The following is a 22,980-nucleotide window of genomic DNA, read 5'->3' as shown; positions in this document are numbered from 1 at the left end:
TAAACTTCATGTTATAATAAATTATAATTTTTCTAAATCTCGTCTTAAAGAACTTGCTTCTTTATAGTAATAATTATCTATATATTATAAAAAAAAAAATGTTATGTTACATTAATAAAATATATATTTTATCTTTATATCACTTGCACTAAGGATAATTAGGTCAAAATAATAATTTTTACAACTATACTTATATTAAATTATAACCTCCTCATTAGGGTGAAGTCGAGCCTCCTGACTTGATTCAATAAAGAAAAAAAATCGTACTCCATATTCAATTTTAAAAAAAAAAAGGAGAAGAAAAGAAAAGAAAACATTTAATAAGTTTTTATTTTTCTATTTCTCGTTTTAAAAATATTGTTTCTATATAGTAATAATTATTTATTATGTAAAAAAAAAGAAAAATAAATAATATATATATATATATATATATATATGTGTGTGTGTGTGTGTGTGTGTGTGTTATGTTATGTTGTATTAAAAGTTTTAGATAAAATAAAATATTTATCTAAAACATAAATTATAAAATAAGAAATCAAGTAATATTAAAAGTAAATAAGAAATCTTAATACTATTAAAATAATTAATTAAAATTTTAATACGCAAACGTTAATTATAAAATAAGAAATTAAAATAGTAATTTTTGTAATTACACTTTTATTAAATTATAACTTTTTTATAATAATAAATTAGTTTGCCGTCATTATAATTATAAAGAGGTTTTACTTTTTTTATGAATTTTACATTAACCAGAATAATGTATTTGTTTGTTTGTTTTAGTTTAACAGTCATGTAACCCATGAAATTTAACTAAAATCCTCAAATTTTGTTTAATTATGCAAGTACATATATTTCAAGAAAAATCATAAAAGTCCTTAACGATTCCGTCTGTTGCCGTTAACTCAACGGAGCCAATTTTGCCCTTGGCTTTAGGTTTAGCCGTTTTGAAGGTGAAGAAGTCAAGACGAGAGTGAAGACACTTCCTCCTTATTTGAAGCTTCTCATGAAAATAAATTTCTAACTGGCTTTGTATACAGGAATAGGACTTGTTCGTTTGCTCCTGATACCAGTTGGAGGAGGTGTCATCTTCTTCTCCTTTACTCTTCAAGCTGGTGAGTGAAATCTACATACTGAGCAAAACCTTCAATGCATTGTTATTAATCTTTTCAACGATTACGATGTGTGGTTTTGTGTATAGAAGGCTAGCATATGCACAAGTTTTACCAAATATTTATAGGTGTGTCGTCCAAAATTTAGGCACTAATCATGTCGATTTGTGTTTGGGTTTGTTACCCAGTAGCATTAGATCATTCTCAACCAATATAGAACAAGTTAAAAAGGACCACTCATTTACTGCGTCATACCTCATAAATTCATGTGGGTTGTCCCCAGAAATAGCAAAATCTGTCTCCGAAAGAATCAAGCTTCAATCTGCTGAACAACCAGATTCGGTCCTGAAAGTTCTAAGAAACTATGGATTAACAGCTGCCCATATAACCAAACTTGTTAAAAGGCGCCCTAGTTTACTTTTAACCAATCCTGAGAGGTCAATTTTGCCTAAATTTGAGTTTTTCAAATCTTTGGGGATCACAGATGCTGAGCTTGCGAGTGTTTGCTCTTCTACTCCAGCTATTTTGGGTCACAGTTTGGAGAACCTACTCATTCCTAACTATAAATTCCTCAAAAGTGTGCTCCTCTCTGATGCAAATGTTATTAAATCGTTTAGAAAAAAATCAGGGATCTTTCAGCAAGATTTGGCAAAGAATGTGTCTCCGAAACTTACAGTCCTGAGAGAACTTGGAATGCCCGAGCGTTTTATTGCACTGATTTTAACATGTTATGCCCCTATAGTCTTCCAAAAATGTGAGAAGTTTGACAAAAATGTCAAGAAGGTTATTGAAATGGGTTTTGATCCTCAGAAATGTGGGTTCATCCATGCGATGCAAGCGTTTGCAGCAATGAGTCAATCAACTTGGGAACGGAAATTGAACGTTTTCAGGGGGTGGAGATGGTCTGATGAGGACATTATGTTGGTGTTCAGAAAATGCCCCAACTGTATGATTGCCTCTGAAAGCAAAATAATGAATGCAATGGATTTTCTTGTGAACAAGATGCGTTGGCAGTCCACAGATATTGCCTTGTATCCAGAAGTTTTCCTTATGAGTTTGGAAAAGAGAGTAATCCCAAGGTGTTTGGTTATTAAAGTTCTGCAATCGAAGGGGTTGCTGAAGAAAAAATGGAGCCTAAGTACATGTGTAAGACCTGTTGAGAAGCTATTCTTGGATAGGTTTGTGACAAAATACTTGGACCAGGTTCCTGAACTGATGAATATCTATCAAAGGAAGGAAGGCTTTCAGTTTCAGGATCTGGAGATCTATGTTTCTTCCAGAACACTATAGCATGTCAACTTTCCTAACCTAAAACGATTGTATAATCTCTAATTGGTGATTATTACGTTTCAGCTTTGTAGTTTATTGAACAATGTTGAATTACTTCAGTTAGTTCTGCAGAGCAACATTGTTTTCATCACTTTCCAATTTGTATTTGATTGTATACTTTAGTTCATATTTAGAATGTGGTAAACTTTTAAGCTAATTTGTTACATGAGTAGTAGATGCAGATCTGAATCTCAATTATGTGGTTTTGATTTACTCCAGTCCCTGGAGTTTCTAACAAGCTTTTCCTTGCTAGCAACTTACAGTGAAGCTTGGAGGTCACAGAGAGAGATGAATCAGTGATATTGATTGACTTGAACAATATTATAGATGTGATGTTGTGATATTTTTGGTTGCGCAACTTCTTTGTGTGGTTGATGCGTGCTCCTGTATAATTGTAATTGCAATATTCTATCAATCTCCATTGCACTGGAGGCAGATTTCAGGTATGCAATGGTGAAGTTAAATTCCTTGTGGGAAAAAGGATATGTTTATTGAGACTGTGACATCAGTGAAGGGGATTGATAGGTAGTCTTGCTTAACAAGAACCATATTTTGGAGTGAATTTTAGTATGTCTTCTGTGCTGATGTTTTCTGAAAAGTACTTGATGGACACATGTTTGTCCAAGGTATCAGGAACAGGTTCCGCAACTATATGATATATTTCAGGGGAAAATTGATCTTTTGGAACTGGGCATCATCAGATATGAGCAAGAGCCTGAGGCAAATCAACTGTAGCTTCTCATTTGTTACTTCTTTATACACATGGTTTTCTTATTGGTGTTTGTTATTTTGTGTGTCTTTGGCTCTGAACTTATTCAGCTCTGGATACAGCTGGCAGCTTCTTTTATCAGCTCTCATTGTTTAATACACAGGAGTAATATACTGACTAATTCATGTTATAAAAATCCCTATTTTGGTTCTGTTGTTTGCCCCATGTCAACCAGAAAATAAACATTCCCCTTATCTTTTCTTGATGGATGTTGCTGTAAGAAATGACTTGACATATTATCTTGTGCTCCAAATTTTTTTAGTTTGTTTTAACAGAGTATAATATAACAGTACATTTCCTTGAAGTTATTAATTTGAATTGCATGTTTTTAGCTACTCAGTCTTGCAGTCTATAGAAAGCTGTACTTGTGTTCCCTATCGATCACCTGGTTTGTTTTAATAGAGTATAAGTTTCATTTTACCCATGTGCAATGTTGGAACATAAACATACGGCAAATCCTAAATATATTCTAATAATCAATCAAAATATTTGTATTAATGTTGCTTTAATTATCCTATTTGATTATGTTAGCAATGTATTAATTACATTAATAGTGATTACTTTCTTGCATTAATAAAATATAGGAGCTCTTCATATATATATACCCTATCCCTGCTGGTGTATTTTGAAAAAGAAGGCCCCGCCCGTTTTACTCATTGACTGGCATGCAAATTTTTTTTTTTTTTTTTTTTTTAAAGCATACCAGAGCAAATATTGTAAGAATAATTATCTATTTGCGAGAAATAGATAATGCTGTAAAATGGTAATAGAAAAGAGATTTTAGTGTTGGTTATGAACGTTATTACTGTATATTGAAATGTTTTAGAAGTGTTTCTCCGAACACTCATTCACTGAGTATTTTAGCTTACCTTTTTTAGGAAGATCATGCCGAGGAGTGATTCCTCTTAAAATTGGGTCCACAAGTCATCGTATCATCATGTGTGTAAAATGTGATGTTTGTTCTGTTGCAAATTATGTGACATTTATGCCATGGGCGCATGAGTTGGGTGATTTGTTGAAGCTTATGCATACTCATCTATGCATTCACATTTGACATGAGTAAAGGCTACTGCATTTAGGTGTTAATTCAAAGTTAAATAACTTACAACTCAGAATTTGTAGCTGTGTGTTTTCTTTTTACTACAGTTGCTGGTTACTGTTGATAGGACATCTCATCAATTCAATCAGATTGATTAAGCATGTTGAGAATTGGTTTACTTACTAGTTCTATTCCGACTCGCAACTATGACTCAGATTTATGGACCAGACCAGTGAATTCAATGGTAATCATGAACAACTGGTTTCTTTTTCTCAATGTGGTGGGAGAGAATTAAATCAATTCCTTTTCACATTACTATGTTATGTATGGGGGAATCTAGGCATGGCAATAGGGCGGGCCGGGGCGGAGATCTCATTCACCATACCCATCCCCACCCTCAAAATCATTCCCCGCCCCCGCCCCATCCCTAGGCCGGCAATCGAACCGAACATGAACGAACAGGCCCGTTCGAAAATCGTTCGATAAGCATGTTCGATTGTTCGTGTTCGTGTTCGTGTTCGAACGAACACATGATGTGTGTTCGTGTTCGTTCGATTAACAAAAAGCTCGTTCGTGTTTGTTCGACTAACTTGTTCGACTAACTCGTTCGACTAACTTGTTCGTTCGACTAACTCGTTCGATAATTTGTAAATACCTGTTCGACTAACTCATTCGATAATTTGTAAATACCTGTTCGACTAACTTGTTCGATAATTTGTAAATACCTGTTCGAATAACTCGTTCAATAACTTGTAAATACATGTTCGAATAACTTGTTCGAATAAAAAATGTACACTAACTTTCCAATTCATGCTCTAAAAAACAAATATGCAACAATTTATAATTCATACCCATTTAATTCAACATTTGAAAATAAACCAACTCTTTATCTATATTTATATTTTAAACAAATCAATAAAAACTCACTAAATTAAAATAACTAATCATCATAAATAATAAAACTTCAAAACAAATTAAACAGAACAATAAATCGTTCAAAACAAATTTAGTTCCATATCAAACATGACACAAACAAAAGGAATTTGTTTACATATATATATTTATTATCATTACATAAATTATCCTAAATATTTTAAATATTTACATATATATTTTGTATCAACACTCATAAATTTATAGTGGAATAAAAGTCTATTGTAATATATGATCAATACATATGTGTGATTAATTTGTTGTATATATATATTTTGTATCAACACCCATAAATTCATAGTGAAATGATGGCCTATTATAATATATGATCAATACATATGTGTGATTAATTTGTTATATATAATTGTTAATTGTGTATATACAAAATTATTATCATACATATATTAATCATAGGTTAAATATGTTATGAAATTACCAAAATTATAGGTTATCATATATTTATTATCATTACATGAATTATCATAAATATTTTAAATGTTTACATATATATTTTATATCAACACCCATAAATTTATAGTGGAATGAAAATCTATTGTAATATATGATCAATACATATGTGTGATTAATTATATATATATATATATATATATTATCATTACTGTCTACATATTTATTCTGTACCAACACCTATAAATTCATAGTGATATGAGAGTTTATTGTAATAAATGATCAATACAAATGTGTGATTAATTTAGGTTTAATTAAACTATTATATTATTAAATTTGGTATGCTATACATCACTTGATTATACAATATGTTATGTTTATCAATTTACCATACTATATTTATTATTTATTAATTGAAATGCTATCTTATAATATTTAATTATTGATTACATTTAGAAAAATATGAAGCTATTATGTTATTGGATTTACTATATTATATATCACTTGATTATACAATTTATTATGTTATTAAATTTGTCATGCTATGTATCATAATAATTTATTACTTTTTAATTAAAATTCTATATACTTATATATTTAATTATTGATGACATTTGGAAAAAAAAATTCAAACATATTATATATATAAGAAAAACAAAAGCATCATAATATTTTATTATTGATTACCATTAAAAAAAATTCATCTAAACTAAATCAAACATAATATAAAAATGAAAAAAAAAAATTTAATTATAATAATGCATAACATATTTTTCGAACATAAACGAACGAACAATCGAACGGATGGATTAGTCGAACGTATAGTGTTCGCGAACATAATCGAACAAACAACCCCTATTCGAACTCGATCGAACATATTATCGAACAACTATCGAACTGTTCGCGAACATTATCGAACAGTAATCGAACGAACAACGAACGTTCGCGAACTGTTCGGTTCGTTTGCAGCCCTACCCATCCCCGTTACGGGGATGACAGGAATTCTCCTTCCCCGCCCTAAAGGGGAATGTTGGAGGCCCGTCCCCGCCCCGTTAATTTTATATAAACATAAATTAATTTGAGCATTACCAAACACAATAGTTAATTCTCGTCCACATGACAAACACTTAAATTAATCGTTTAAGTATAATTAATTATACATAAATATGGGTCAGGATTTGTTCTTGTTCAATTGTTTGGGGTGAGGGAAATTAGAAAAATATGGGTTTATATAGGAAGGATAATTGTGTAACTAGGTGAAATATAAGGATATTAGTGAAAAGTAAATATATATATATATATATATATATACATTTTTTTAATTTTATATATTATATACGGGGCAGGGCGGGCCGGGGGAAAGGCATCACCCACCCCCGCCCCATCCCCGAGGACGGAGATTAAAACACCCCCCACCCTGGCCCCTATCCCCAAAAAAACCGAGGCTTTCCCACCCTATATGGGACGGGACGGGACGGGTCTCCAAAATCTCGGGGAATATTGCCATGCCTAGGGGAATGTTTTGGGTTCAAAAAATAAAAATTAAAAATAATAAGTTACTTAATGGTTACGTTAAGCTCCAAGGCCTTTGTATAAATCAACAGTACTGCCGGCACGCCCTTTCTATAATTCGCTTCTCTTGTCTGACTTTTCAAACCCGTAAAAGCCTCTCCCCCTTGAAACCCTAACAATACCATGAAGTCGGAGAAAGTCACCCTCATTAGCTCTGACGGCGTCTCTTTTAAGGTCGACAAAGCCGACGCCATCCGGTCTCGGACGATCAAACAGATGATCGATGAAGACGGAGCTGGTAACGTCTTCACGTTACATAATGTTAACCGCTGCATCCTCGGGGCAGTCATCTTCTTCCTGAAGCAGCGTTTTTACATTGGGGGAGAAGAGCTTTTAATGGATCATGAGTTAGAATATCTGCTTGGCCGCAAGACGACATACGCTGCCGCTGCCGCCGCTGCCGCCGCCGCTGTCGATGATGCTGATAGGGATCTTGTTGAGGTTCAGATCAAGAGGTTGGTGGCTGAGGAGAAGCGCAAACACTTCGACGCGCTGTTCGTCATGGTCGACCAGAACACGCTCTTTGATCTCATTCGAGTAACTACCTCTTTTTTTTTTCCCTCGATCTGTTAGTTTGGTTCTATCCTTCTTTTAGTTAATCTTACTTGTTAATGTTCATTTTGTTTTGTTTGGTTCTATCCTTCAATTGTTAATCTTACTTGTTAATGTTTGCTGAGCTGAAGTTGTTGTTGACTTAGTGTAGATCAGCTTTAGCATCAAGATATATATATTTCTGGGTTTGTGCAGTGTTCTTCTGTGTGTTTCTGGGTTTGTTTATTGGTGCTGTTACTGTTTTGGTTGTGTGTGTTTGAGATACTGGAGTGGGTATCCAGCACATTTTAAATGTAGTTGCGTTGTGCTAGACTTCTACTTTAGTTTACTTTCTTGTGTCTATTTTCTTGGTGTTCAGGGTTTGTTTCAGATCGCTTATCAGTATTGGCACAGCTATGTTCTGCCTCAGTTTTGTAACAATTGTATGTTTGATTTTTTGTTCTGCAGGCCGCAGACTACTTGGACATTCCGGAGCTGCTGGACCTCACCAAAAAGGCTCTTTTTGATAGGTTCGGGTGGGAGATAGAGATACCCGAGGATATTTGCATGATTTTTGACTTCATCTCGGAGAGGGAGGAGTTGGTCTGATTCCGTCTGAAGGGAGAAGCTGTGGTTTTCTGTAAATATGTTTTAGTTAAGAGTAAACGGCATTTACCAACCCAAGGTTTAGCCAATCTTTAAGTTCCCATCCATGGTTTCATAAATTTCAGATTCTCACCTATAGTTTCATAAATTCTAGATACCCACCCTTAAATTAACACTGCTAGTAATTTTTGGTTCTGACACAATATAGATAGTGCTAATACTAAATTGCCATTGACAAATAAAGTTATAAATTATTTTTTAACCCCCAAATGTATAGACAAATAACCATCATTCTTTCAAATTTATTTCGATAACACATTTTTCTTCAATCTCCCTCTTCTTGTCGTCCGCAAAACCAAATGGGTGGCGGACGATCAGCGGTGAGCAACCACCATCCGGTGAGATGAAACCATTGGTGGGAACTTGAAATTTATGAAACCAGAGGTGGGAACTTGGAATGTATGAAACCAAGGGTGGGAATTAGGAGATTCGCCAAACCCTGGGTGGGTAAACGTTGTTTACTCTTCTAGTGTTTACTCTTTTAGTAATAACACTCTGTTGAGACTTGATGATGAGGGTGTAGGAAAGTAGTGGATTGAAGGGATATTGGCAGGAAATTTCCATGGGTGTAGGTTGGGACAGGTGGTGATTGGGGATTGGGACAGCAAAGAAATTCAGTTGAGAGAGAGAGAGAGAGAGCTGGAGGATAAAAAGAGAGGGAGCGAGCAGATGAGTGGGAGAAGAAAATAGAAGGGATTAGGGAGGGATTAGCCCCCCAAGTCCAACATTATCCTTGTTTCCTTTGTTGAGTTTTCAGTTTGTTTGATCTTCTTTTTTAATTTGTTTCGGGTAGACTCTTTTGTTGTGTTCTATTGAATATAAGGTTATCCTTTCTTTTTTAATTTGTTTCGGGTAGACTCTTTTGTTGTGTATTTTTATTTTGTTTTTGGATTATCAATAGAAGTGTTGGATGTTTTGATTTTCTGGGTTTATATTGTTTTGTTGCTTGCTCGTTTATGTTGTTGTTGGCTGAGTTGGGAAAGGTATCCATCGTATTCTTTTGTGTTACATCAATGTCATCAACATATATTAAGACCAAATTACTATTATAATTTAATAAATGATCAATGGAATGAGTTTAAGGAGTATAAACCCATAGCAACCCTGGGACACGAGGAACCATCCTAAAGGTGCCATCTCCAATCCTGGGACTATCCTCCTACCCATCATCTTTTTCCTTTTCAATTTTCACCATTGTTATAGAGCTTTTTCATTGAACATTTTGTTGACTTGAGCATTAGAGAATATACGTCGACAACCACCCAATCGACTTAAACTCCTTACCTCCTTTCTCGTTTTGCGAAGGTTCTAGTAACTATAGATAGGTATGATATTGGGCCTCCGAAATTCTGAAGTCCGTCTCGACCCGCCCAGTATGGGGTAAGAATTCCCCGATTTTTTTGAGGATAAGGGTGGGAATGGTAAGAGTTTTAATCCTCGACCTGACCCACCCTGCATATAATATATAAAAGAAAATAATACAGCCACCGACGGTAGTGCATCGAATTTGTGCACCGAATGATGTGACAAAATCCTGACCGTTGATTAATTTTAACTTAATATTAATCAACGGTCAGGATTTTGTCACGTCATTCGGTGCACAAATTCGGTGCATTACCGTCGGTGGCTATAGCATTACTAATATGTAAATTATCAAAGTTTTACACAATCAGTTCACTCTAAACACATCAATTTATCTTACACACCAATGTTATCTCAGTGAACTTAAAAAAATACAAAATAAACTGTAATAAACTTCATTTTAACTAGAAGGGTATCACAAATAAACAAGAGGAAGTATACAAATGTAGATGATGCAAAGGACCACATTTCTCCATCATATATGAACCATGCATAATTTTTACTAAAATTAACATCCATTTAAATAGTTGTCTACCCTAGCCATTATTTCTTATCTAAAAACCGAAAAATCTCTTGATTTCCAAAACTTTATAGAGCTTCCTTCGTTTGCTTATGTTAAAACGGCAATCTTTTTCGAATTGTGAATAGAAAACAAAACATGAACTATACTTTGGATATAAGAATAGAGAGATGGGATGATTCATATCATTGTTATTGCTTTCTCTTCATGATACACTTCTTACACAATTTACATTTGTTTTCACCATTATTTTTTCCAAAATTCATGTAAACTGACTACTTTATCTACAGTTTTTTGTCTAATTGTATGACTCAGTTATAAATATAACATTATTGTTCATTCAATATTTTTTAATCATTCAACTAAATTAAGAAAAAAAATAATTTTTTAATAGGTTAATAATAACATGGGTGGGCTTGGTTCATTATTTAGATACTTTATAGGTTTGTTAATTTACTAAACACGCCTGTAATAAAATATTAAAAATTAACAAAAACACTCTTACCTATCTATTAAATACTGGCAGCCAGTCACCACTGTTGTAGGGTGACCAGAGTCACTGTATCAGCACACGACTGACTGGATCTAGCCGTATTTGGTCGTTAACGACAACCAAAGATATGAACGTCATTGACAATTAGCTACAACCAAAGATTTAGCATTTTCTGGCAAGATCCACTGTGGACTGGTCGAAAAAAGGCCAGATCAGCTCACTACCGACCACATCCAACCGGTAGTGCGTTATTATACCAGATTCTGACCACCTTCTGGCAGTGGTGATCGGAATCTTGCAAATGTGGTTTGATAAGGGTATTTTTGTTAATTTCTAAATTTTTTTGGGGTGTTTGTTAAATTAACGAACTAGGGAGTTTAAAATAATTGAATAAAATATAATAGTATTTTTAAAATAGGGAAACAAATGTGTATGGGGGTAAAAATTGCGAAACAAACTAATTTACCATAAAGGCAAAAACTGCCAAACAAATAAAATGAATAAACTTAATTAACTCAACATTTTGATATAAAATTTATTATATATTTTGGCTTTCTTCACGTGGAAGAGAATTCGAGTAGAAGGATATCTTTTATAAAATCATAGAAGTCCTTAATGATTCCAATTCCGTCTGTTGCCGTTAACTCACCGGGGCCAATCCTAATTTTGCCCTTAGGTTTAGGTCAAGCCATTTTGAAGGTGAAGAAGTCAATAAGAGAGTGAAAAAAGTTCCTCATCTGAAGATTCTCATATGAAAAGGATTGTTTTCTTGGTTGTAATAGCACAAATTGTCATGTTCGTTTGCTCCTAAGTCCTAACACCAGTTGGCGGAGGTGTCTTCTTCTTCTTCTCCTCTACTCTTCAAGCTAGTGAGTGAGCAAAACCTTCTATACATTGTTATTAATATTTTTCAACGATTATGATGTGTGGTTTTGTGTATAGAAAGCTAGTGTATGCACAAGTTTTACCAAATATTTATAGGTGTGTCGTCCAAAATTTAGGCACTAATCATGTCGATTTGTGTTTGGGTTTGTTGCCCACTAGCATGAGATCATTCTCAACCAATATAGAACAAGTTGAAAAGGACCACTCATTTACTGTGTCATACCTCATAAATTCATGTGGGTTGTCCCCGGAAAAGGCAAAATCTGTCTCCAAAAGAATCAAGCTTCAATCTGCTGAACGACCAGATTCGGTCCTGAAAGTTCTAAGAAGCCACCGATTTACGGCTGCCCATATAATCAAAGTTGTTGGAATGCGCCCTCGTGTACTTTTAGCCATTCCTGAGAGGTCAATATTGCCTAAATTTGACTTTTTTAACTCTTTTGGGGTAACAGATGCTGAGCTTGCGAGTGTTTGCTCTTCAAATCCAGCTATTTTGGGTCGCAGTTTGGAAAATCTGCTCATTCCTAACTATAAATTCCTCAAAAGTGTGCTTCTCTCCGATGAAAATGTTATCAAATTTTTTAGAAAAAAATCATGGCTCTTTCATATAGATTTGCCAAAGAATGTGTCTCCGAAACTTACAGTCCTAAGAGAATTTGGAATGCCTGACCCTCTTATTGCACTGATTTTAATATGTTATGCCCCTATAGTCTTCCAAAAACGTGAGAAGTTTGACAAAAATGTCAAGAAGGTTATTGAAATGGGTTTTGATCCTCAGAAATGTGGGTTCATCCATGCAATGCAGGTGTTTGCTTCAATGAGTCAATCAACTTTGGAGCAGAAGTTTAATATTTTCAGGGGGTGGGGGTGGTCTGATGAGGACATTATGTATGCGTTCAGAAATTGCCCCATTTTTTTTAATGCCTCTGAAAGCAAAATAATAAATGCAATGGATTTTCTTGTGAACAAGATGGGTTGGCAGTCCACGGATATTGTCTTGTATCCAGACGTTTTTCTTATGGGTTTGGAGAAGAGGATAATCCCAAGGTGTTTGGTTATTAAAGTTCTGCAATTGAAGGGGTTGGTAAAGAAAAATTTGAGCCTAAGTACATGTGCAAAACCTGTTGAGAAGCTATTCTTGGATAGGTTTGTGACAAAATACTTGGACCAGGTTCCTGTACTGATGAATATCTATCAAATGAAGGAAGGCTTTCAGGATCTGGATCTGGATATGAATATCTTCCAGCAAACTGTAGCATGTCAACTTTCCATACCTAAAACGATTTTATGATCTCTAATTGGTGATTATCACTTTTCAGCTTTGTAGTTTATTGAACAATGTTGAATTACTTCAGTTAGTTCTGCAAAGCAACATTATTTTCATCACTTTACAATTTGCATTTGATTGTATACTTTAGTTTATATATAAAATGTGGTAAACTTTTAAGGTAATTTGTTACATGAGTAGTAGATGCAGATCTGAATCTCAGTTATGTGGTTTTGATTTACTCTAGGTCCCTTGAGTTTCTAAAAAGCCCTTCCTTACTAGCAACTTACAGTAAAGCTTGGAGGTCAGAGAAAGAGATGAATCAATGATATTGATTGACTTGAACAATATTATAGATGTGATGCTGTGATATTTTTTCTTGCGCAACTTCTTTGTTTGGTTGATGTGTCCTCCTGTATAATTGTAATTACAATATTCTATCAATCTCCATTGCACTGGAGGTGGATTTCAGGTATGCAGTGGTGAAGTCAAATTCCTTGTTGGAAAGAGGATATGTTTATTGAGACTCTGACATCAGTGAAGGGGATTGATAGGTAGTCTTGCTTAATTTGAACTACATTTTGGAGTGAATTTTAGTATGTCTTATGTGTCGATGTCCTCTGAAAAGTATTTGATAGACACATTTTTGTCCAAGTTATCAGGAACAGGTTCCGCGACTATCTGATATATTTCAAGGGAAAATTGATCTTTTGGAACTGGATATCATCAGATTTGAGTAAGAGCCTGAGGCAAATCAACTGTAGCTTCTCATTTGTTAATTCTTTATACACATGTTTTCTTATTGTTGTTTGTTAATTTCGGTGCCTTTGATCCTGAACTTATTCAGCTCTGGATACAGCTTACAGCTTCTTTTATCAGTTCTCATTGTTTAATTGGACAAATTGAAATGAATAAAGTTGATCAACACGCATGAGTAATGTACTGACCAATTCATGTTATACAAATCTCTAATGTCAACCAGAAAATAAACATTCCCCTTATTTTTTCTTGATGGATGTTGCCGTAAGAATTGAATTAACATATTAGCTTGTGTTCCAATTTTTTAATTCATTTTAACAGAGTATAATTGAACAATATATTTCCTTGAAGTTATTAATTTGAATTGCATGTTTTTAGCTACTCAATCTTGCAGTCTGTAGAAAGCTGTGCTTGTGTTCCCTATCGATCACCTGGTTTGGGTTTTACTTTCATTATCATTTTGTCTTTGTCACGGTTTCCTGTATTTACCTTATCTTCTAGTTTATGATTTTGTTATTTATCTTTCAGGCTTTGTTTTGATGATTATTTTTATTATACATTATTGTGAAGAGTGGATTGGCAACTTTTTCCTTTCCAGGTTTAGAGAAGAAGATAATACTTCGTATTTATTATCTTTTTTATTTTATGGCCCGCTTATAATTGCCTTCTTTGTGGCCCGCTTCAGCAAATCTGCTGGGGCTCAAGCCCATATTCCAGAAAAGCTCTCCAGTGGCCCACTTCTGTTAATTCCAGCCCAATCCAATTAATTAAAATGCACACAGAGGTTAATATTCAATTAAAATGCAATATTAATAGTATTTAATACTGAATTATGTAATTGATTGGACAAAATCAACATGAATTGTGAATGTGTTAGGGTGCACTTAGTTCGTTATTCTATACTTTTTAGAATAATATTTTGAAAAAAAGTAAAATTGGGTGGTTATTAAGATGCAGGATTTGGAAATTAACAAAAATACCTTATAAGTTTATTTATTTACTAAACACCCCTATAATAAAATATTAAAAATTAACAAAAATACCTTCACCCACCCATTAAATATCGATAGTCGGCTATCACCGTTGGAGAGTGGCCAGAGTCGTCATATCGGCATACGACTGGTTGGATCTAGCTGGTCGTGTGTCGATATGACTTTTTTCAACCAGATCCATGGTGGATCTAGTCGTTGATTGCCGTCGTTGACGACTGACTACTGCCAAAGATCTGGCAGGAAAAGGCTAGATTGGTGCACTACCGGCCAGATCCAGCTGGTGATGGTGGTCGGAATGTGGCAAATGTGGGTTGCTGGGTGTTTTTGTTAATTTCTAAAAAAAAATTGGGGCGTGTTTAGTTAAATTAACAAATCTAAGGGGTTTAATAGATTGAATACAAATCTAGGGGGTTTAAAAATGATTGAATAATATATAATAATATTTTGAGAATAAGGAAATAAGTGTAGAATTTTGGATAGAATAAGGAAATAAAGATCTGGCCATTATCGACCAGATCTTTGGCCGTGGATCTGATCGAAAAAAGCCATAGCAACGCACGATCTGCCAGATCTAGCCGATCGTGCGCAATGACATCAGATTCCGACGATGGTTGCCAGAATTTGGCAACTGTGGGTGGGTGAGGATGTTTTTGTCAATTTATAAAATTTTTTTATTGGGGGTGTTTAGTTAAATTAATAAACCTATGGGGGTTTATATAATTGAATATTATTACATAGGATTTTGAGAATTGGGAAACAAATATGCAATTTTTTTGAGGATAGGAATAGGATATTATCCACACACAAGTTGATGAGCAACCCCAAGTTTCTAACCAACTTTCAGCTCTTCTTGAAAGCTTTCTTTCCACATCCAATTAATCCGATGACTTGCTATTATTTTTGGTTGCCCCATAACATTTTGAACAGTTCAAATCGAAACTACACTGTTCATACGTATTTCGACCGAGCAGGAATCGTATCCTTGTACAGTATTATATTATGATTTGAACTGGAATAACAACTTCAAGTTCTAAGTTGAAGGCTGAGAAATTCTATTATTAAAATGAACGCATTGTACAACAAACTGGTGATTTCAATGTTCTAATTTGTTCTGGATGCCTCATGGAGCACATGGTTCCTTAAGTGACATAATTGTCTGGTAGACCAGGTAATCAGACCTTGATTTCATCTTCAGTGTTAGTGATCTAGCATCCTCTTTAGAATTTGAATGCTCTAGTGAGTACCTGTTGGCCCAAAAGAATTGGAAAAAAACTGATGCCAATTATTAATTGTGTAAAATTGGTCATAATCAGGATCATCAAGTTTCTGAATTCTGTTGCTCACTAGTTTGTTTAAAGATGCGAACTGGTTTAGCTGGCTTCAGTGAAGGAGACATATTAGATTTGAGGATTTTTTTTCAGATTATCGATCACCATGTACATCTCTGTTAGAAGTTCCTGATTTTTTTTGGTGCTGCCTTGACTGTTAGGAGACATTGGTAACCAGTTATTGAAACTAGTGATTCTAATTTTTACAGGGTTTGACTATATTAATTTCTGATCTTGACTGCACAATTTAGAAAAGTTGCATGCAATATTTCAGTTCATTGGAAATGGATCATAAAATGATGATCCTATCGCATAAATCATATGAATTTTCGGTTTTATTGCTTTTTCTATCATTATCGAGCCAGCATTCCAACATATTTGAAATTTCATTTGTGGCTATAATCACTTAAAAGCTTACATGTTATAATTCTGGTTCCGTGTTCGTCAGCTTCTGCAGAAGCATGTAATGAACTCATGGCATACTCGTTGATATTATCATGCTGTTGCTACACTTGCTGCGTTAGAAGGAAGCTTCGTAAGACATTGAACATCACGGTACTAATTCTCTGTCACTGCATGATCATGATCTCTTTCAATTAGTACAAAATAGATTAGAGAACCTTCAAAACATGAAACTATGGTTCTTAAAAAGACTTTATCTTCTTCCTACCCAAAAATGGATGTGAACCAAGTTGAAGTGATTCAGCGTTTGATTGATGTTACAGAAATTGTTGCAGCAGGTCCTCTTCCGGAAGAGAGTTCCCTGAAAAAAGTTTCTAAGAAAGTAGAGCGCAACTATTCTGATGCTGATAGTGAGAAACATTATTTGTATAATGAGCACTCTCCTAAAAAAGTAGATTCTCGCACGACTTCCAGGTTATATATTCTTTTCTGCTTTTGTGCCTCTTCGGTTGAATGCATATTACAATTAATTAATAGTGCTCATGTTAGCATGTGGGGTAGTCTGTATATATCACCTTATATCTTTCATATATTTGTTCTATAATATGTATCAATAACATGATTTTAATAACAAAAAGTAACTGCACTTTTGACTAGATAATGTGGTTTGAATTGATACACAGGATTTGAAAATGTGACTAGTTTTATCCGAAGCAGTTGGGATTTAGGCTGTGCCTACTAGAGTTCATATGTATTCCTATTGTCCTTAAGCATCTGTTTGTTTGCATTATTATGAGTTTCGATATTGTAGCTAGTATAACAAAGGATGCTGAAAGTGTGATGCCACCTTTTCTGTTCAGAAAGACATCTTCAGTTTCATCAGGACAGGATCTACTGTCAAGAATGGGCTCTTATCAGCATGAAGAATGGCATACTGATCTGCTCGGCTGTTGTTCTGAACCTCTTCTGTGTATGTCCTCTCATGCTGTTGATCACTTTAGATTGTCTATTGGAAATTGTATTTTATTAGTGTAGTCAATTGTCATATGGTGGTCTGTTTCATGCCCATTGCATTTCTGTTTTAGTTTGTCTGTTTTAGCAGTAACATTGAGATCTGGAAATTTGCCTCTGTTTCTACATAGCTACATTTATGCACCTCCTACCCATTCATGATAGTGAAGGCTATCCCTAATTTCATTTTGTCTCTTTCAACTCTATGACGGAGTCACATCCTGTAGATGATGAATTGAGAAATATATGCTGCTGAATTGAAATCTTGTATATTCCAAATATTTGCTCAGTGTCTAAACAGCTCGTCCCCATTGCAGGTATAAAGGCATTATTCTATCCTTTTGGCACATTTTCAAAGATTGCAACTGGGCAAATAACAGGCACATTTGTAAGTAGTTTCTAACCTTTGGGTCAGTTTCGAACTTATAGTTGCTTATCCTGTGTTCAGATGTGATAGAATTACAACCTGGGCATTTAGGCTCAATCTGCTACCTTGAACATACGTTGGGCTCATGGACTTTTTGTAGGAATTTTTCCATTAGGTGTTTTGTTATTTTGTTTGCTTTTGCAAACTTTTTAGTTTAAAGTTCAAACTTGGAATATCCTGATCATGTTGAAATCCTCTATTACATCAACAGCTAAACTTTTAAACTGTTCCCTTTTGAAACACAAGTTAATGCTCCAAGATGCTCTGACCCACTAAAAAGAACTCCCGCAAGATATACGACACTATCTGCACACTGTTTTGTTTAGAGTCTGCTTTAAGCCAATTTGATTTACAGATGTTACAGTTTCTGTAAAATGGCTATAAATTGTTCTGGATGTCTCATGGAGCACATCGTTCTTTAAGTGACAATGCTTATCACAACCTTCTTTTAAACTTAATTGTTTGGTAGACTAGCTCATCAGACCTTGATTTCTGGTGATCTAGTATCCTCTTTCAAATTTGAATGCTCCGCTGAGTACCTGTTGGCCCAAAGGAATTGGAAAAACTGATGCCAATTATTAATTGTGTAAAGTTGGTCATTGTCAGGATCATTAGATTTCTGAATTCGGTTGCTCACTAATTTGTTTAAAGATGCAAACTGGTTTAGCTGGCTTCAGTGAAGGAGACATATTAGATTTGAGGGTTTTTCTGATTACTTTGATCACCGTGTACATCTCAGTTGGAAGTTCCTAATACTTTTTTTTGGTGCTGCCTAGACTTGGTAACCAGTTATTGAAACTATTGATTCTAATTCTTACAGGGTTTTACTATATTAATTTCTGATCTTGACTGCACAATTTAGAAAAGTTGCATGCAATGTTTTTATCTTTTGGAAATGGATCATAAAATGATGATCCTATCGCATGAATCATATGAATTTTCGGTTTTATTGCTTTTTATATCATTATCGACCCGGCATTCCAATATTTTTGAAATTTCATTTGTGGCTGTAATCACTTAAAGGCTTATGTGTTGTAATTCTGGTTCCGTGTTCATCAGCTCCTGCAGAAGCATGTAATGAACTCATGGCATACTCTTTGATATTATCATGCTGTTGCTACACTTGCTGCATTAGAAGGAAGCTTCGTAAGACATTGAACATCACGGTACTAATTCTCTGTCACTGCATGATCATGATCTCTTTCTGTTAATACAAAATAGATTAGGAAAATAAACCTGTTGGATGCGGCTGCTGTTGTTTTATTCTCCTGTTTGTGTGCCTCACTGTAAATACGGTTAACCATTGCCACCTTTATCTAAACTGCTAAAAGATTGATCATTTTCATAAGCATTTAACATAAGCAGACCCCTTTAAGACTTACAGGGGACGTTGAATCAGCATAAAGAATAGGAAAATGAAAACAAGAAAAACATGCTTATAGCAGATTTTAAAAATCATTTTTCTCGCTGAAAATTGCACTCAATAATCTTCTGCTTGCAAGACCATACATTAGGATGACTGTTGATGGAGGATTTAGTCCCATATAATTAATCCTAAGGTCCAAAACTTGATCTTTCTTTAATTTGTTTCCCCATATAATCTGCTTATTGTCTCTTCCTTTGGCAGGGTGGGTTTTGTTGATGATTTCTTGTCACATTTGATGTGTTGCTGCTGTGCTCTTGTCCAAGAATGGCAAGAAGTGGAAATCCGTGGCATCTCTATGGTATGTCCTATGCTAGTGCTTCACTTCTTTTTGTAAAATGCACGATCTCTTCTAGATCCATTGTCCATATCTCTGATACTGTGCACAGGTGATTCTGTTACTAAGTTTGAGGATACCAAGTCATGTTGCATCATCTGTCTTGGAGGTTCCTTATGCCCTTCTAATTCATGGATTTTTCTCACAATTTTCCCTCTTTCCATGTTGGTATAAAACCAACTTGCAGGTCCTAAGAAGACAAAAAGGAGCCCCCCACCCTCACAATTCATGGAATCATAATGACCTAATGAAAGCTCGATTTAGCTGCTGGTTGGAGATTCATCAACTTCCAAGAGCAAAAATAGAGGTAACAGCTAGTTGCCACTGTGATATAAAACTTGTATTGAGAATGGTTCTGCACCATGAATTCACCCCTATGTAAATTAATCTCCAGATTTCACACATTATGTATTATAGACTATTTATTCTAAGGTATAGTGTTGTTTGAGTTAATTACTTGGTTTTATTATGTACTCATGTTGGCTAACCATTGACTTGAAACATTCGGGATCCATATTTCCATGGATGACCTAACTCTAGCTGGCCGGCACCGAAATCTTGAGAAAAGTTCACCGCTATTATTTGGTGGTTAGTTAGTCTAGATTTAACATATAGGCCGTGTCTTATTTATGCCATGGGCACATCAGCTGGGTCATTGGTTGAAGCTATGCATACACAATGGGTAAAGGCTACTGCATTTAGCTGTTAATTCAAAGCTGAACATATAAAAATCTATATCAGCTTCATCTTTGGACATGTTTGATTTTTACTTGTTAAATGGTGAAGAACTGAATTGGTCATTTCCTTATTTGTCAAGAAACATTAACGAGTAGTTATAAAAGAAAGACAGTAATGTTGCTACAGCTTACAACTCAGAATTTGTAGCTGTGTGTTTAATTTTTACTACAGGTGCTGGTTAAATGAAACTTGTCACTGTTGATAGGACATCTCATCAATCCAATCAAATTGATTAAACATGTTGAGAATTGGTTTACTTGGTTGTTCATAGTTATGTACGAGGGAATGTTTTGGGTTGAAAGTCATTTGAAAATGAAGTAATACTAAAGTTATCAAAATTAGTGTATCAAATTTGCATCGAATGATATAGTATAATCCTGATCATCGATTAATATTAGATTATAATTAGTTAACGATTAAGATTTTATCACATTATTTAAGGTACACTACTACCTTCCGTGCCGTATTATTTTCCTTGAAAATTCATATTGTTCAAAAATTAAAAATTAAAAACAATAGTTTACTTAGTGGTGAAGCTCCGAGGCCCCTTCAACTTTCATAAACTAACAGTTCTGCCGGCCCCTCCTTTCTACAATTCGCTTCTCTTTTCAAAGTTCAAAGCCAACAAAGCCTCTCCACTTTGAAACCCTAGCAATACCATGTCGGCAACAACGAAGGTCATCCTCACTAGCTGCGACGACTGGACCTGTGACGGCAAAAGTTGTCGCGGCAAATCTTTTGAGATCGACAAAGCCGTCGCCATGTACTCTGGGATGATCGCACGGGCGATGGATGAACACTGGGCTGGTGACGTGACTAACGTCTTCCCGATACATAAAGTTCACAGCAACACGCTCGGTATGGTCGTCTTCTTCCTGAAGCGTTACTATGAGGAGGAGATTTTGAGTCTTTCAATTATAAGGGGTATCGACTATCTGTATGGCCGCAAGATGAAATTCGATTTTGATGCGGCTGCTGCCGCCGCTGCCGCCGGTGCTGCCGCGGACGCTGATGGGGCTTTTCGTGAGGTGCAGTTCAAGAGGTCGGCAGCTAAGGTCGACTTCAAGAACTGGGAGGCTACGTTCGTCTTGGTTGACCAGGTCACTCTCTTTGGCCTCATTCGGGTAAGTACCTATTTTTTTCCCCTCGATCTGTTAGTTTATCGAAATTTGGGTTCATTTTCCAAATTAGGGTTTCTTGATTTTTGTTCCCTAACATAATGTAGTAATTTTTTGTGTCATGTGTTTTCAAATACCACTATCCACCTACAGTTGTTAGATTCCGGTCACCATCGCCAGAATCTGGCGTTATTGCGCACAACCGGCCGGATCAGCGTATACCGGTCAGTTTTGGCCGGTAGTGCGCCGTTGTGACAGATGTCGGCCACCACCGACGGTGGTTGCCGGAATCTGGCAACTATGGGTGGGTGAGGGTGTTTTTGTTGATTTATAATTTTTTTTTTGTTGGGGTTGTTTTGTTAATCAACAAACTAAAGGGGTTTAATTAGTTTAGGATATGATTTTGAAAATAAAAGAAATTCCCATTTCTATTTGGAATAGAGACAGGATATTGGTGAAATAACAAAACAAACGCAGCTGTAGCAATTTTTGTCTTACGTGTTTCTGTTTATGGAAATTCTTTGTTAATTTTTTTGAGAGATTATCAGTATTGGCACAGCTATGTTCTGCCTCAGTTTTGTTTGATTTAACACGAAGTTTTGTAACAATTGTCTGTTCGATTTTTTGTCCTGCAGGCCGCAGACTACTTGGACATTCCGCGGCTGCTGGCTCTCTCCAAAAAGGCCTTATTTGATAAGTTCAACTTGTGGGACATAGAGATACCCGATGATATTTCTGTGATTTTTGACTACATGTTTGAATCGGGGATTTCGTATGATTCAGACTGAAGGGAGAGGCTGTGGTTTTCTGTAAACATGTATTAGTTAAGGTTGCTACTATTCTGAATAAGATTTGATCAAATATGATGGATTTGATCAAATATGTTAAGATTTGGAGAATGTTTTTGGTACACAAATATAGAGCGGCGGATCTAGAGTATGTCCACCCCCAATTCCAGAAATATAAAATACGAATATTATATGATATTACTTTTTATTTTGACCCACCTTTACAAGAATTTCTGCAAATAAACAAAGAGGATGTATACAAATATAGATCATGGAGAGGACCACATTTCTCCATCATCTATAAACGATGCACATTTTTACTAAAATTAACATCCTAATTGTCTACCCTAGCCATTATTTCTTATCTCTTGATTTCCAAAACTGTATGGAACTTCCTTCATTTGCTTATGGTAAAATACTAAAACGGCAATCTTTTCTCAAACTGTGATCTGTGAACAGAAAAAATGAAACTATACTTTGGATAAGAATAGAAAGATGGGATGATTCATGTTAGGCCTTACACATGATGTCATTGTTATTGCTTTCTCTTCATGATACACTTTTGACGCAATTTATATTTGTTTTCAACATTACTTATTTATTATTTTTGTTATAAATATCAAATACGAACCTTTAGATTTTAACCTTTTCGTTTTCAAATTTCTATGATTTTTCCCTTTTTATTTATGTGTCATTTTGTTATTGCTTAAAACCATGTTGAGGTGTTAATGGAAATCATTCGTAAGTGGGATTATAATTATTTAGCTATAAGTT

At 34.9% G+C, this 22,980-nt stretch overlaps 3 protein-coding genes and 1 pseudogene across 8 annotated transcripts; all 4 read left to right on the top strand.

Annotated features, from left to right (window-relative positions):
• The first annotated feature begins 1,178 nt into the window (after positions 1-1,178).
• LOC116129866 lies at positions 1,179-2,399 on the top strand. The gene has a single exon (XM_031415596.1). The coding sequence runs from the start codon at positions 1,179-1,181 to the stop codon at positions 2,397-2,399; it is 1,221 nt and encodes a 406-aa protein (XP_031271456.1).
• A 4,883-nt stretch (positions 2,400-7,282) lies between these two features.
• On the top strand, positions 7,283-8,489 carry LOC116129865 (SKP1-like protein 1). Its single transcript, XM_031415595.1, has 2 exons — positions 7,283-7,696; positions 8,159-8,489. The coding sequence occupies exons 1-2, from the start codon at positions 7,283-7,285 to the stop codon at positions 8,297-8,299; spliced, it is 555 nt and encodes a 184-aa protein (XP_031271455.1). The 3' UTR covers positions 8,300-8,489.
• A 3,061-nt stretch (positions 8,490-11,550) lies between these two features.
• Positions 11,551-13,804, top strand: LOC116129940. Of its 6 annotated transcripts, XR_004127977.1 has the most exons (4): positions 11,551-12,901; positions 13,131-13,187; positions 13,356-13,437; positions 13,546-13,804. XR_004127977.1 is itself a non-coding variant. In XM_031415694.1 (3 exons), the coding sequence occupies exons 1-2, from the start codon at positions 11,651-11,653 to the stop codon at positions 13,137-13,139; spliced, it is 1,260 nt and encodes a 419-aa protein (XP_031271554.1). In that variant the 5' UTR covers positions 11,551-11,650; the 3' UTR covers positions 13,140-13,187; positions 13,356-13,804. The 6 variants fall into 6 exon arrangements, 3 of the variants coding, with proteins under 3 accessions (XP_031271554.1, XP_031271553.1, XP_031271555.1); XR_004127974.1 differs by having other exon boundaries at positions 13,131-13,437; XR_004127975.1 differs by having other exon boundaries at positions 13,131-13,437; positions 13,539-13,804.
• Positions 13,805-15,992: 2,188 nt separating this feature from the next.
• LOC116129864 lies at positions 15,993-20,142 on the top strand (annotated as a pseudogene).
• Positions 20,143-22,980: the final 2,838 nt, after the last annotated feature.

Source organism: Pistacia vera, unplaced genomic scaffold (genome assembly GCF_008641045.1).
Source record: "Pistacia vera cultivar Batoury unplaced genomic scaffold, PisVer_v2 Contig214, whole genome shotgun sequence".
NCBI lineage: Eukaryota > Viridiplantae > Streptophyta > Magnoliopsida > Sapindales > Anacardiaceae > Pistacia > Pistacia vera.
The sequence above is the reverse complement of the archived record's forward strand: the minus strand, read 5'-3'. Positions and strand labels throughout refer to the sequence as shown.

Coding starts and splice junctions, on each gene's coding strand:
- LOC116129866 (XM_031415596.1), top strand. CDS start 1,179: ATGTGTGGTTTTGTGTATAGAAGGCTAGCATATGCACAAGTTTTACCA.
- LOC116129865 (XM_031415595.1), top strand. CDS start 7,283: ATGAAGTCGGAGAAAGTCACCCTCATTAGCTCTGACGGCGTCTCTTTT. Junction 7,697..8,158: donor CGCTCTTTGATCTCATTCGA/GTAACTACCTCT, acceptor TTTGTTCTGCAG/GCCGCAGACTACTTGGACAT.
- LOC116129940 (XM_031415694.1), top strand. CDS start 11,651: ATGATGTGTGGTTTTGTGTATAGAAAGCTAGTGTATGCACAAGTTTTA.